Source organism: Bos indicus x Bos taurus, chromosome 16, assembly GCF_003369695.1.
Source record: "Bos indicus x Bos taurus breed Angus x Brahman F1 hybrid chromosome 16, Bos_hybrid_MaternalHap_v2.0, whole genome shotgun sequence".
NCBI lineage: Eukaryota > Metazoa > Chordata > Mammalia > Artiodactyla > Bovidae > Bos > Bos indicus x Bos taurus.
In genome coordinates this window covers 70,757,989-70,774,612 of record NC_040091.1, presented here as the reverse complement: position 1 = coordinate 70,774,612, position 16,624 = coordinate 70,757,989, and the positions used below count along the sequence as shown (strand labels likewise).

Here is a 16,624-nt window from a genome sequence, read left to right as displayed (position 1 = left end):
TAATTTGAAATTTTAAATAAAAGTTAGAGTTGTTTTTCACCAATCTGATTGGCCAAGATTGAAATTTAATAATACATAACACTGAAAAGAGTATGGGGAAACAGGCACTCTACCACACTGTTGACAGAAAGGTGCATGTGTGTGTGCTCAGCTGCTAAGTCATGTCCAACTGTGTGTGAGCCTATGGACTGTAGCCCACTGGGATTTCCCAGGCAAGAATACTGGACTGGCTTGCCATTTTCTACTCCAGGGGATCTTAATGACCCAGGGATCAAATGATCAAATGATCCCCATCTCAGGCACTGGCAGGCAGTTTCTTCACCACTGAGCCACCTGGGAAGCCCTGACAGAAAGGCAAAGGGTGTCAATCTCATTGATTGGTAACTGGCATTAAATACAAAACATTTTCCAGCACTTAAATTCCTCTTTTGGAAATTTATGTCCACAGAGGCAACTTTTTTTTTCTTTTAAACAAACTAGTCAATGTAGCAATATAAACAGCAGCAGTAAAAATACTGGAAGCAACTCTAACTTTCATTGATGGAGTACTGGGAATAAAGAGAGAGTACTACATAGCTGGTAAAAGAATGCAGTAGATCTGTGTGCTAATATGAGATGTTCTCCAAGATATACTCTTAAGTGATAAAAAATTCTTAACATGATAGAGTATTATTTTCATTTGTACAGAAAAAAGATGGGACATACACATGCTTGCATGTGGATGAAGAAATTCAGGAAGGATGGATGCCTAAGAAACTAGTAACAGTGATCACCTCTACAGAGGACACCTGAAGGAAGAGATGGAAGATGCTTATATTTTGCTCACTGTGCACCTATGAACTGCTTTTTTAAAATATATATATCATGTGCATGCAATACTTTTTCAATTGAAAGAAAAATTTAGTTAATAAGAAAACACCATCAGCAGCAAACACTACTGTGGAAAGCAAAGAAATGGACTTGAAACACAAAGTAGGTTTTGGTAATGGAAGGGAAGCCAGTCTAGGTGATATAAAAAAGAACTGGGTCAGTAAGGCCAGAATATGAAGTGCTTCTTTGTGGTAAGAGGAGATGTATGTAAAAGGGATGAAGGCTAAGAGAGAGAAATACTGAGTAGGGAAGATTAGGCCAGATTAGAGAGCTCTGAAAGTTAGGCAGAATAATTTAAACAGGATGAGAAAGAAAAAATGAAGCCACTGGAGAGGAATAAAGTCATCTAAAGTGATGGGAAGATTATTCTGGCAGTGGTAAACAGAACAAGTTAACAAAGAAAGTTGAGAGCTAAGGAGCCATCCTGTAGTTTATGGCAGTAATCCAGTGAATCATTTACTGGTGATGGCCTGAGCTAGAACCCAGTGGCAGGAGTGGAGAATAGAGGATGAATATGAGAGACACTTGGAAGGAGATTGTACATGAGGGAATGAATAAGGATTCAATTATTATTACAACATTTAAAAACTGATGACCAGAGAATGTTGATTCCATTTACAAAGACTTAAGAATTTATGTGGATAAATGAATGTTTGCATAAGAACAGAAAATAGGAGGAGATTTGAAATACAAAAAAGCAATATCCACTGGGCATTTGGAATATGAGATGCAGCAGTTTTTTAACTGGAAGACTTGCATTAGAATTCTGGCTCTGCCACTTACCATCTCCGTGATCTGAGCCAATTATTGAAATCTTTGAGTCTCAACTTCTTTGTCTGTAAAATGGGGGTAAAGATTTACACAGAATTTATATATCTCTGGAAAAACATATAAGAAATTAGACACTGGTTGCCACCGGGCAAAGGAGCTGACTAGATGGCAGAAAGGTGGGAAATACTTTACTATATACATAGCCTTTTGCTACTGCTGTGTGCTGTGCTCAGTCATGTCTGACTCTTTGCAACCCCATGGATTGTAGCCTGCCAGGCTCCTCTGTCCATGAGATTCTCCAGGCAAAAAACTGAATGAGTTGCCATTTTCCCCCAGGGGATCTTGCAGACCCAGGGATCAATCTTGCGTTTCCTGCGTCTCCTACACTGGCAGGTAAATTCTTTATCACTAGCCACCTGGGAAGTCCAGATAGCCTTTTAGAGCATCTGAATTTTGACACATGACTGTATTGGCATTAAAAGAAATGGAAGTGAAATTTAAAATATAAGAGGAGGTGACATATATCATCTGTAAGATCAAACAGCTACCAAGAGACAAAAGAGCACTCACAACCTCTTTAAGCTACTGTGCTGGAGAGCAACTGAGCTCAGATAAGTGGGCTCAATTGTTAGAGGATGTAGCGGCTGAGGTTAAGGGAGGCAGAGAGTAAATGGAAGAAAGCATGTAGACGAACTCAACTCAAAAACTTCAACTCTGAGGAAAGGGAGCAGTGAAGAATCCCGAGAAGCTGCAGTTCAGAGAGTGGGAAAAGCAAGTGAGGACAGTGAGGCCCAAAGAAGCCAGAGACGAGAGAGGCTGACGGTGTCATACGGACCCAAAGGAAAGAGGGGCAAGGCAGAAAAAGCTCTGGGTTTAGCATTAAGAAGAACACTGGTGATCTTTAACTAAGCAAAGGAGTAAGGGGACAGAATTATATCCAAGTGTGTTACCGCCAGAGTAGGGGATGAAGAAATATAAGCAGATAGAGATGCTTTTTTGAAGTTCAAAAGAAAGCTTTTTTAAAAACGGTGATTGTTATTAGGTACATTACAGTTATAACTTATTTATTCAAATACTGAGACCACTTCCACTTATCCACTTTTTATTGCCTTAACTGGTTTGCCTTGTACTGTTTGTATCTAGGAATAAAATTCTCAATCAAATAGCCCCAGAGGCTATGTCCTGTATTTACGCAAATTCAAAATTATATATTATGACATGCTCTATGTATAAGAGAACGATTAACCTTTTGGGATAATCAAGAAGGTAAGAGAGACATGTTATGTAAGATGATACTAAAAGTTTTAAAGAAGAAAAATTATCATTTAAAAAATTGAACAAAACATTAGAAGATCTTATTAGAATTATTTACAATGTCATCTTCTAATTAGTGTCACTTTGCACAGTACTGGATTTCTAAAAGGCTCTCTGTAATGACATACTGGTCTTAAAGGTCCAATTAATTCAAAGTAGTAATTAACTGAGCTCATCAAAGCTCCCTAGAGACAGCACATTAGTCATATTTCAATGATAAACTCTGGTAAAGTCTCTGTTTCAAGGATGTTACCTATTAAAAAATTGTTCTTACCAGGACTGTTTTTCATATCAACCAAAAGGAAAAATCTAATTCTTCAAATGAAGGCCCCCTTTCTCACACACCACCACTGTTACTGTCAATGACTATCTGGTCTGGATTTCTCTCTCTCTAGGCTGGTTTAACTCACTGCTCAACTGAGGCTCTGTCCTGATTTACTGTTTTCTGGGTCAGCTCCTAAGTGGGGGCTTCTCCTCTACTCTGGTATGGGACTGGCCACCAGGGATGTGTTCTAGAAAGGCATGGCGGTTTATAATCCTTAAAGAGACATGCCACATGAAAAATACTCTGTGAAGGGGATTAAGAGGTACAAACTTCCAGTCATTAAAAAAAAAAGTCACGGCATGTGAGGTACGGCATAAGAAATCTGGTGAATACACTACAGTAAGCCTGAATGAGGACAAATGGTTATCAGATTTATCGTGATGATCCTTTCATAAAGTATTTAAATGTTGAATCACCGGGCTACATTTGAAACGAACATAACATTGCATGTCAACTACACTTCAATTAAAAATACACGTACTGTGTCAAAGACACTGCTGTCGTTCAGTCGCTCAGTTGTGTCCCACTCTTTGCAACCCCTCGGGCTGCAGCACACCAGGCTTCCCTGTCCTCCCCTCCCTCCCTATCATATGTGCAGTCCATGGCGTTGCAAAGAGTGGGACACAACTGAGCAACTAACACTTTCACTTTTCACGTGGCAGAGATTAACACAATATTGTAAAGCGAATTATCCTCCAATTAAAAATAAAATTTTTTAAATCCAAAGAAAAATATAAACATGTGAAAAACTATCTTTGTTCCTACGAAATTATTTCTGACAACCTTAACAAGAATACACTATTCTTGGGCCTTGATTTTAAGCTCTTCCTTCCTTCAGGTTTTTAAAACATTCAGAATGAAGGTACTTCTTTTAAAGCTGGAATATTTGATTACAGGTGGAAATTATAATACCTACCAAAACACCAGCAAAAGTAGCAATAGAATAGATTAAATTTGCATTGGAAATACCAAAACTCAAAAATCAAGTTTTTTTGAGAGCTTGGTATTTCAAGAGCTAAGACTGGCTCAGAGGAAGAAAAGAAGGAAAGAATGAAGAAAGAAGAGGGAGACCTAGAAGAAAAATAATTATTTTTGGTGACTAAGAGCAAAATTCAAATTTGAAATCAACAAGCTATTACTCTGTAAAGATTAAATCATTAGAACATTCTCCTGCTGTATTTTAATATTTTCAAAAAATACACCACACTTTGAAAAAAATGATCTTTTGATCATATCCATTTAATTAAAATCAGGTTTCAGGAAAAAATTCCTTGTGGGAGAGACAAATATTCAAAAATACATATTTTCAATTAAAAACAACTAATGAAAAAAGCCACAAGAAAGAGATAAATCAGAACAAAAAACTCCAGAGAACATGGGGTATACTGAAGAAATACTAGTAAGCTGTGAAATCAACAAAACAGTTAACACTTAAGTGACCATTCGTGTGGTTGTGAAATTCAATGGAAATATTATGAAAAAATTTACTACAAAAAAGAAATTACATAGTATTAAAGAAAAAACAGTAACTGGTATTTATATTCCAGATTATCTTAACACAAAAGAGAAGGGGTGGGAATGAAGGGAAGTAGAAAAGAGTACTTAAGCCTGCCAAAATTTGCAACAATGAAACATACTTTTCATTCTGAATAGAGATACACAAGTTCTTACATTAATATATTAAGTATAGAGGTAGGCAGAGTAAGAATAATGTTTAATTACCATGTCAAAGTCTCTTTAATTCACTAGAGAATAAACAAAGAAAACCTGGTCAAAATAACAAAGCAAAGTAATGAAACAAAAGACACAAAAAGGACACGTTATAAACAGTCTAAGAGGAAGGAAGTTACATCAAGAGCTGTAAATAAGTCATGTTGTACTACTAAAAAAGATTCAGAGTAAGTCCAAAGAGGTAAATCTGACTATACAGATTTCATACGGTTTTATACTGAAATAAATGTTAATAATATATAACATCAATACATAATACATATATATTATATACTTATCTATATTATTTAATATATTACATTATATAGAAAATATACCTTCTTTTCAAATTCCATGAACTGTTTATAAAAAGTGACCCTACACTGGGCTGCAAAGAAACTTTAAAATTAGGAATTAATAATGGACATGAGTTCGAGTGAACTCCGGGAGTTGGTGATGGACAGGGAGGCCTGGCGTGCTGCAGTCCATGGGGTCGCAGAGTCGGACACAACTGAGCAACTGAACTGAACAAGAGGTTAGCAACAACAAAAATTCCATCAACAAATATAAAAAGCTTATCACTTTAAAAACAGAAACTTCCAGTTATAAGAAAAGTAAGTACTAGGGGTATAGTGCACACCATGGTGACTGTAGCTAACGCCGCTGCGTGACACATAGGAAAACTGTTAGAGGAAATCCTAAGAGTTACCCTCACAAGCAAAAAAAAATTTTTTTTGTTTTTCTTTTTATCTATATGAGACAATGGATGCAAACCAAAACTAATTCCATGCCAAAGGGGAAATCAAAACGGCTCTCAAGGAAATTAAAAGAACGAAATGATTTAAAATACAGTCAACCTTCAGTATCTGCAGGGGTTCCAAGACCCTCTGCGCTGCTGTGGATACCAAAGTCTTCAGATGCTCAAGTCCCTTCTCTAAAGTGGTGTGTTTGCATGTAAGTTGCCTGTGCACATCTTCCCATACATTTTACATCATCTTTCGATTACTTACAATACCTAATACAATGTAAATGCTATGTGAATAGTTGCTGGCAAATTTGTAGGTGGCACGTTCAAGTTTTGCTTTGGGGGACTTTTTGGGATTTTTTTTCTTTCATACTTTTGAGTCTGGGGTTGGTTGAATCTGTAGATGTGGAACCTGAGGATATAACCAAAAACCATGAGATACCTAGGAACACCATACAGAATATGTGCAAAATTTGTATGCTGAAAACTAAAAACCACTGATGAGAACAGAGGAAGCTCTACATAAATGGAGAGATGTGCCGTGTTCATAGAAAACTCAGCACTATGAAGATGTTAACTCTCTCCAAATTGATCTGTAGATGCAAATGTCGATCAGAATCCTAGCAGACTTTTTGCAGAAACTGACAAATTGATTCAAGGCAAGGCAAGGAAAGGCAAAAGACCTACAACTTCCAAAATAAAGAAGAAATACAAAGACTAGAGGACCCACACCACCTGATTTCAAGACATAGATTTCAAGCTACAGAAATCAGAATTGTGTGAACAGACTGGAATCCAGAAATAGATCTATGCAGATAAGGTCAACTGATTTTCAACAAAGATGCTGAGGTAACTCAAAGAGGAAGCACAGTCTTTTCAACAAATTGTGCTGGAACACACGGCTATCCAAACACATCTTGATTCCTACCTTGCACCGTACGTGATGAAAAGTGAAAGTGTTAGTCGCTCCATCGTGTCTGACTCTTTGCGACCCCATGGACTGTAGCCTGCCAGACTCATCTGTCCATGGAATTCTCCAGGCGAGAATGCTGGAGTGGGTAGCCATTCCCTTCTCCAGGGGACCCAGGGGATATTCCTGACACAGGGAACAAACCCAGGTCTGCTACACTGCACAACAGTCAACTCAAAACGGACTACATAGAGTTAAATATGAAACTTAAAACTATAAAATTTCTAGAAGAGAATATATGATAAAATCTTTGTGACTTTGGGTTAGATAAAGACTTCCTAGATAAAACTCAAAAATAAATCCCCAAAAGGAATGAAAAATGATAAATTAGATTTCATGAAAACAAAAATCTTCAAAAAATACTTATTATATTAGAGATCCAGTTACAAAGGTGAAAACTTTAGGAGATGGATGATTGTGATAGTTGCACAAAAGTGTGAATGTACTTAGTGCCACTGAACTGTACAGTTAAATTCAGTTAAAATAGTAGGTTTTATATTATGTGACTTTTACCACAATAAAAAAATTTAAAAGGCACTGCATTAAAGGCACATACTGGCAGGAAATATTTGCAAAATATACATCTGATAAAGAATTTGTATCTAGAACATAGAGAGAACTCAGAAAGAAGAAGAAAACTTAAAAAAAAAAAAAAAAAAAAGCATAAAAGATTAGAATACGCACTTCACCAAAGAAGAGATCTGGTGATGACAAGCCTAAAAGGTTGAACAGGCTTGTCACTAGGGAAATGCAAATTAAAGCCACAATGGGATAGCACTCCACAATTATTCAAAAGGCTACAACTACAGAACCATACAATAGAAAGTGCAAGCAAGGATACAGAACCGCAACTCAGACACTGCCGGTGACTACGCCAAATGGTACAGCTATTCCAGGAAACAATTTGTTTAACTTACAAAGTTAAACACAGATTTACCACACAACCTGGAAATTCCACTTCTAGGTATTCACTCAAATAATGTCCTATAAAGGTCTGTACAACAGGAATTCTATTTATAATAGAAAAAAAAACCTGGAAACAGTTTAAATGTCCATCAAGTTGTGAACAGATAAACTGTGGTTCACATACTGGGATACTGCTGCTGCTGCTAAGTCGCTTCAGTCGTGTCCGACTCTGTGCGACCCCGTAGACGGCAGCTCACCAGGCTCCCCCGTCCCTGGGATTTTCCAGGCAAGAACACTGGAGTGGGCAGTAAAAAGGAATGAACTAACTATTCATGTAACAATATGGATGAATGATGTTAAGCATTATGCTAGGCCAAAGAAACCATACCCCAAAGGCTACAAATTATATAAATCCATTTAGATTTTGGAAAGGCAAACTCACAGGGCTAGAAATCTGGTCAGTGGGAGTCAGGAGTTAGGCGAAAAACTGACTACAGAGGGGCCTGAAGAAACTTTTTGGAGTGACTGAAAAATGTTCTACATCACAACTGTGGTGGTGGTTACACAACTGTATAGATTTATCGAAACAAACTGCATATCTAGAACTGGATACCTGGAAAAGTTTCAGTGAGTAAATGACACCACAGTAAATCTGACTTTAAAAGTGTACTTCACGTTAATGGCAAAGGGAACACTAAAAGTTGCAATTTATGGAATGTGGCAACCTGCACTGAGATGAAAATTAATAGCCTTAAGTGCTTCCATTATTAAACAGAAGAATAAAAATAAATGTACCAACCACTTGAAGCATAAGAAAGCCATGCTGCTGACAAGTTTAATAAAGAAAAGGGAAACATAAACACAATAGTAAGAATAAAACAAAGATAAAATTTTAAATATAGACATACTACAAATTATAAAGGTTCTCCTTTTGTTGATACTAATGAATCTGCAAAAAAAATTACATGAAAAAAAATTATCAAGACTGATTCAAGAAGAGCTAGAAAACCTCAACAGGGTAACAACCATGTAAGGAATAGGAAATATTCTCAAAATGCTATCCCTGGAAGAAGGCGCAGGTTCAGACCGATTTATGGCCCTTATAAAGCTATACCCTCAAGACAGAAAATTTTTATGTCAAAGCTCTTAACCGTTTCAGAGCATGGAAAGGGCAACTATTTACACTGAATTTAGGTTTTATTTACAGCTACTTACATAGTATTTACATTGTATTAGGTATTATAAGTAATCTAGAGATTAAAGGTATATAGGAGGATATACATAGGTATATGCAAAAACTGCTTCATTTTATACAAAGAACTTGAGCATCTGAGGACTTCGGTATCCAGTAGGGAGTACTAGACCCAATCCCCCAATGCCATCAAGGGACACGGGAATAGCAATGAAAGGAAAAAACATGCAGCCACATGGACGAGTCTCATCAGTACAATGTTGAGCAAAAGCAGTAAACGCAAAACTAAACAGTGTATTTTTAGGGAGGCATAGATGGTAAAACTATGAAGAGCAAAAAGTGACTATCACAAAAGTCAAGAGTGGTTTCCTTTGGGCGGTATTAAGGCTCTGATCAGGGAGAAGCATGTGAGAAGAGGAAGCAGGGTCCTGTGATTTTTGCAGTGTTCTATTTCTAGCTGATGGAGACTACATGCGCTGACTTACAATTATTATTTAAACTATTAAATATACATTCTACAAGTGTGTGTGTGATTTATTCACAATAAGGAAAGAAATGAGATGGAATAATAATACAGTGCTTTCACTGGGTCTGGTTCCCTAAAGTGGCCGAGCACATTCTCTTCCTGTTTAGTAGGAAAAAGGCACCAGAGGACAGAGCTCTCTTAATTAAATTCTTCATTAAGCCCTCTTAAGAAGCTCTCTTAACCATATTAAGTCTCTCTGAATCCTAATTTGCTCATCTATTAAGTGCAAATACTAATAACTGTCTTCATCTCTTGGGATACTTGCAACTATCAATCATAATATATTAAAACATGTTTGGCTTAGATGCTCAGTTGTGTCTGACTTTTTGCAGCCTCATGGACTGTAGCCCGCCAGGCGTTTCTGTCCATGGGATTTTCCAGGCAAAAATACTGGAGTGGGTTGCCATTTCCTCCTTGGGGGGATCTTCCCAACCCAGGGATCGGACCCAGGTCTCCTGCATTGCAGGCGGATTCTTTACCAGCTAAGCCAGCAAGGAAGCCCAGGAATACTGAAGTGGGTAGCCATCCCTTCTCCAAAGGGATCTTCCCGACCCAGGGATTGAACCATCGTCTCTTATGTCTCCTGCATTGGCAGGCAGGTTCTGTACCACAAGCGCCACCTGGGAAGCCCACTGAGACATGTTTGCTGCTGCTAAGTCGCTTCAGTCGTGTCCGACTCCATGCGACCCCATAGACAGCATCCCACCAGGCTTCCCCATCCCTGGGATTCTCCAGGCAAGAACACTGGAGTGGGTTGCCATTTCCTTCTCCAATGCATGAAAGTGAAAAGTGAAAGTGAAGTCGCTCAGTCATGTCCGACTCCTAGCAACCCCATGGACTGCAGCCCACCAGGCTCCTCCGTCCATGGGATTTTCCAGGCAAGAGTACTGGAGTGGGTTGCCATTGCCTTCTCCAAGACATGTTTAGAAAATTGCAAAAAACAAACAAACAAAAAAAAGAGCAGCTCAGTATTCATAATCTGAAATTCAGTGGTTTTTGTTACACTGTAGCTATGATGATACCAAGAAATAATAAAATCCATGAAAATAAAGATTGAATTTAACAATTTTCCATTTCACTTTAAGCAGCATTTTTTAAAAAGTGGTGCATTATCAGTAATGGGTGGAAAAAAAAAAAAGGGTTCTACCTTGAGAAAAATATTAAACATCAATGTAACCTAAGAAATGCTATAAAAGATGTAACATTAGAAGTCTAAAGATTGAGATCTTCTCTTGTATTAACAAAAGAAAACTTAAGACTGTCTTTTCCTCTGTGTGAAAAGGAGAAATAAGTTTTACCTCTTCTCTAATAAATCATAGCCAGCACCAAAACTATTCTCCCTAAACTGAGTAAAGGAGACAGGAATAAAATAAACAACTTAACAGGGCTTCTCAACTAGCCATGGTGCTGCTATGGGACAATTAGAAAAGGAACTAAGAGATAAGTCTAATGAACTACAACAAATCTAAACATTAAAGGATATAAGCTTTTCAGTAACTAGGTAATATCTTTGTATGGTGACACATCGCAACTAGACTTATGGTGATCATTTTCAAATGTATGGAAAAAATGACTGCCTTGCATAACAGGAACTAACAGTGTTATAGCTCAATTATACATCAAAAGCAAGAAAACAAACGAACATGCAGACTCAGTCAGAAAAAGAGATTTGTGGTTACCAGAGGCAGAGGGCAATTGGATGAAGGCAGTCAAAGGCACAAACTTCCATTTATAAGATAGGTAAGGACTAGGGATGTGATGTACAACATGGTTAATATAATTAACACTGCTGTAAGTTATATATGAAATTAGTTAAGAAAGTAAATCTAAAAAATTTTTTCTTTAACTTTGTGTCTATATGAGATAGACACAAATGGATGTTCACTAAACTTACTGAGATAATCACTTTACAATGTTCTAAGTTAAATCGTTCTGCTATATACCTTAAACTTACACAGTGCTGTGTGTCAATTATATTTCAATAAAATTGAGAAAAAAGTAAAGGGAAAACAATAAAGAATTTTTATATATTTACTTGGCCAGTTTTAACTTCTGCCATAAATATCAACAATACTCTTAGAAATCTTCCATATTCAAACACTTAAGATGACAAAAATAACATAAAAATGTAAAGTGAAATGTAATATGACATCATATTATTTTTCTATATAAAATAATGATGCTTGAAGTTCTACATACCTGAATGTTTTCTCTACTCCAAGTATGTGGTGTTTTATTGGCAAGTAATTTCAGATCTTGAATAGCAAGTCTCTTTACTGCTTTCCTAGGGTCATTCTTCAAATACTGCAATAAAAGCTGAATCTATAGAGGAAAGAAGTTACTCCATGAGTGACACCATTACTGACATTATCGTTAGGGATGCACTGTAGTTTCGTCAAACTTTTAGATTTGAGATAGGGCTCATTTCAAATTATAGCCCTGTCATTTATTCGCTATGTACCCATGTTCGGGCCTTTCTCCTCTTGTATAAAAATACACCTTCACTTAACTTGCAAGGTTCTAGCACAAGACCTGGCCTTAAACACTCAACTCTTCCTTTTTCCACCCACCAACTCCATGCTCTGCCATGTACTCTCACCTCCACCTCATTTAATTTTTATAAGACTCCCAAGAATCAGCACTGAGAATACAGCTCAAATCTTCCTCCCTACCACACCAACTCCATGCTGTGCTCTGTACCCTCACCGCCACCTCTTTTTTCACAAGACTCCCAAGAATCAATACTGTGAATACAAAGAGGGAAAAGAACAAGCAAAAGGAAATTAAACTGTGATCTTTCAAAGAAAGGGATCTCAATACTATCAAAACTTATGGGTTACTTACTTATTTTTTTTTAGCATATTAATACTTAAAAGGCAAGTTTACTGAAGAAAAAGGAAGTTTAAAGGAAACTGAAATTACCTGCTTGGGCGTATCAACCAGAGATGAAGCTGCAAGCAGAGTGAAAGTGTGCAGAGAGACAATCACCATTCTGGTGGAAGGATAGGCGGTGACCAGCTGCTGTAGCAGCTGACGGGCGCTGGACGCCAAGATGGCGTCGTGGTGCATATGCTGCAGAATGGGGATCAACTTCAGCTTCAAGTCTACTGGAGTGGCTAGACCTGCACATGGGAAGAACACTTAGAGATTTCTGACCTCATCCTGGATAATACCTCACATTCAAAAGGGCTGATTCCATTAGCAAAATGACTATTTAAAAGCAAACAGCACACTCAATGGTTAGTCGCTCAGTCATGTCTGATTCTTTGCGATCCCAAGGACTATAGCCCACGAGACTCCTCTGTCTACAGGATTTCTCCCGGCAAGAATACTGGAGTGGGTTGCCATTCCCTTTTCCAAGGGATCTTCCTGACCCAGGGATCGAACCCTCTGGAGTGGGCCCTCCAGTATTGCCATGCCCTCTGTCAGGGGATCTTCCCAACCTAAGGGCTGAACTCAGGTCTCCTGCACTGCAGGCGGATTTTCTACTGCCTGAGCCACCAGGGAAGCCGGCCCTGATTCCTACCCTGTGCTCTTCTCCCTTTCTCTCTGTACCTCCTGAGAGTGAAAGTGAAAGTAGCTCAGTGGTGTCCCAACTCTTTGCGACTCCATTGACTTTAAAGTCAGTGGAATTCTCCAGGCCAGACTACTGGAGTGGGTAGCCTTTCCCTTCTCCAGGGGATCTTCCCAACCCAGAGATCCAACCCAGGTCTCCGACACTGCAGGCGGATTCTTTACCAGCTGAGCCATAAGGGAAGCCAAGAATACTGGAGTCGGTAGCCTATCCCTTCTCCAGAGGATCTTCCTGACCCAGGAATTGAACCAGGGTCTCCTGCACTACAGGTGGATTATTTACCAACTAAGCTATCAGGGAAATCCTATACCTCCTAATTCCTGTTTATATACTTTAATTTTGTGTAGATAAAACTAAAGGAACAAAAACACATTGCAGGTGAATTCTTTACCACCTGAGCCACCAGGAAGTCCAAGTAGTACACTAGTATATGTTTAAATTTATATTACGCTTATATATTATGCTTATGTAATACTATATTAGAGGTAATCAAGTTCAATAGTTTTTTCTAAAGTATTTGTCTTGATTTGGGGGTGATTATTAAATTACAGGCTGATAGTAAAAAATATCCTTAAAAGGCACAGTAGAAAGCAGTCATATTTGCTGCCTCTTTCTTCCCATAGCATACCAAAACATATACATATTCATGAACATATATACACATGCATATACACAAACTCAATGGCGATAACCTGTTATATTTACAATTTTAATTATCTCCTTCAACACTAAGTCAAGATCAGGATGTGAACGACTATGTATGGAGCAGTTGCAAAGTTCTCTGAACTTTGTGTAGCATTGCCTTTCTTTACAGCATCCACAGCTGGAATTTCATTGAGAACTGATTCCAAAGCATCTTTTCTTGTCAACACTGGAGCTAAATAAACAGAAAGTCTTTGCTTCTACAGCGTGGCTTAACAGTGATAGTAAATAAAAAACTGTCAATCATAATGTCCTACTTATATGCCAAAAGCTAATTTATCTCTGCTGATGAGTGCTTTTTGCCACAGTGAATAACTGTTAGTGTGAATAACACTAACAATAACAGTAACTGTTAGTGTGAATACATGACATTTCAACATCCAACAGTGGCTTACACCAACTGACTCCCGTACTTTTGGCCGCTCTTCAGATTTAGCCAAAGCAGAGCACCCCCAGGAGATGGCAGAGAGAAGAATGTCAGAGTATTTACTCCCTGGTTTTCTCTGTGCAGGGTCAGATCAGGCCTGTGTTACGGCTGTTTTGATCCTTAAGTTACTGAATGCATTTGCAAGACCATTCTATTTTTGAACTCTTTCTCAATGGCTTTTGCTTTTTCACTCTTCCTGGTTTTTGTCCTTCCTCTGGCTGTCCTTTCTCAATATCTTTGTATTCTCCTCTTTTATCCACACTTTAATTTCTGATATTCCTTGGGGTTGCTAATAAATTATCTTCTTCTCCTATGTACTTTCCCTGAGTGAGCTGATATAATCCCATGGCTTCTGCAATCAGCTATTTGCTTTTAAAGACTGCCTCCCCTCTCATTCCTACCCCCTGAATTTCAGATGCATATGTCCCATTACCTTCTGGTCATCACCAATGGGATATCTCAGAAGTACTTTATGCTTAACAGGGCCCAAAGAGAATTTCTGATATTTACTATGAAACTGTCTGTGCAAAACTTTCCCCATTTCAAAATATGACAACTCCATCATCACAGCTTCTCAGACCCTGGAGTCTTTCCTGATTCTCTTATTTCTCTTACATTCACATCCAAATTTGTTAACAAATCTTGTTGGTTTCTATCTTCAAAATATAAACCAAATTGGACAGTCTTCCCACCTTCACTGCTGTCATACTGGTTCATTTCTACCACTATCTCCTGACTGGATCATTGTAAAGTTTCCTAAGTGTTGTCTCTACTTAAGAGCTTCCCCACAGCAGACTCCTGTCTCATATCCCTCCCTTCTCCTCTGCAAGCCTATTCTCAGTCCAGCAGTCAGAGGATTCATTGTGTTTACAGACACCTTTACCGAAGGTTTTGTTGTTGTTTAATTGCCAAGTCATGTTTAGGGAGACTCAAAATTTTACTTCGCAGAAACACAAGCAGCTTAAAATTTAAGGATATTTATTCCTCAAACTCACCTGCCACTTCTGTATGTTGGGCTCCAATCTTCCTCCACCTTGCCCCCATTTCTGTGCTGTGCTTAGTTGCTCAGTTATGTCTAACTCTTTGCGACTCCACAGACTTTAGGCTGCTAGGCTCCTCTGTCCAAGGAGACTCTCCAGGCAAGAACACTGGAGTGGGCCCTCCACTATTGCCATGCCCTCCGCCAAGGGATCTTCCCAACCTCGGGACTGAACCCAGGTCTCCCACACTGCAGGTGGATTCTCGACCATCTGAGCCACCAGGGAAGCCCACCCCCATTCCTACCCCATTGCTCTTCTCCCTTTCTCTCTGTACCTCCTAATTCCTGTTTATTTAATTTTGTATAGATAAAACTAAAGGACAAAAATGAATCTTAAATACGTACATTAATAGATTTCTACATATGCCTGTATCTATATTCATATATATGCACCACTCAAGTTATACAGAATCCTCCAGCATCCTAGGAGGCTTACCTGTATAGCTTTCATCAACTCCCTTGCTATCTGCCCTGTCTGTGTGGAGAGCCCCAGCAGATGGGAAGTTCAGGTCAGGTCAGCGTATTTATTCCTTGGCTCCTCTACAAGGTCACATCAAGTCGCATCCCCCTGAAGGTCAGTATTCCAAAGTGGCCTTCTGGATGTGACTCCAGGTTCTGATAAGCACTCCCTCCCCTGCAGCTCAGACAGTGCAGGACAACATCATCCCCTCTAGTTTACTCTGCCCACATCTTTGTAAATGGCTCCTTCATTAAACCCTATTTGAATTACTGCAATTCAAGTGTGACATGTTTCCTGCTGAGATGCTGTCTGATACAGCAGGTGTTCAGCAAAAACCTGCTCAATGCATGAGTGATGCTGCTTCTAATGAGAGCTTTCTGCAGGGCAGCCTTTTTCTGGAGGTAGAGGGGGAAGACAAAGGAATAAAGGGAAACCGGAGAGAGCTCAATCACTATATCTTGGTCTCCAACTAAGTGATCTTACTATGGCTCCATTTCCTTTTCCATAAAAGAAGAGTATTACCTATTCAAGTCTGCCAAATTACACAATACAAAGACACACCATTTAGAAAAATACAAAAGAAGTCGTGTTCTCTAGAGTTGTGCAATGCTGTAACCCCAGAGCTTTCTTTTATGACTATTACGAGAGTAAATGGGGTAATACATGGGAAGCCTTTGTAGGCTACAGTACGCAATTTGGATTTGGGTTTAGTCGCAGTTGGAAGATACTGGAGGCATATTAGCAGAGTGAAGAGAGTCCCTGAGTTTTCCCCCAGGTCAGAATGTTTTCCCCCTAAAAATATGCATTTCTTACTCAAGAATCACTTGATCAGAAGTCTTCCTTGATCAAGAGATATAAAACAGAAACATCTCCCCTTCCATCCTGCCATGGACTCTAGGGACTATCCTTACCTCACCTTTCTTCCATAGCACCTGGTATGTCATAAATTGGCTCATCTATTGCTACCACCCCTTCCATCATTAAAATGCAGGTTACCCGAGGGCAAGGACTCTGCTTTGTGTAGTATTGCATCCTAAGCTCCTAGAATAGTTCTGACATTTAGAAGACACTTAATAAACATTATTTGGATGAA

At 38.7% G+C, this 16,624-nt stretch overlaps 1 protein-coding gene across 1 annotated transcript in view; it reads right to left on the bottom strand.

The window, feature by feature from the left end:
• INTS7 (integrator complex subunit 7) overlaps positions 1-16,624 on the bottom strand; it is an 84,010-nt gene that overhangs the window by 39,666 nt on the left and 27,720 nt on the right. Inside the window, exons 6-7 of the mRNA XM_027565659.1 lie at positions 12,252-12,451; positions 11,529-11,651 (exon numbers count right to left, since the gene is read on the bottom strand). Of these exons, the coding sequence (XP_027421460.1) occupies positions 11,529-11,651; positions 12,252-12,451 (323 nt within the window). The remainder of the gene's footprint in view (positions 1-11,528; positions 11,652-12,251; positions 12,452-16,624) is intronic.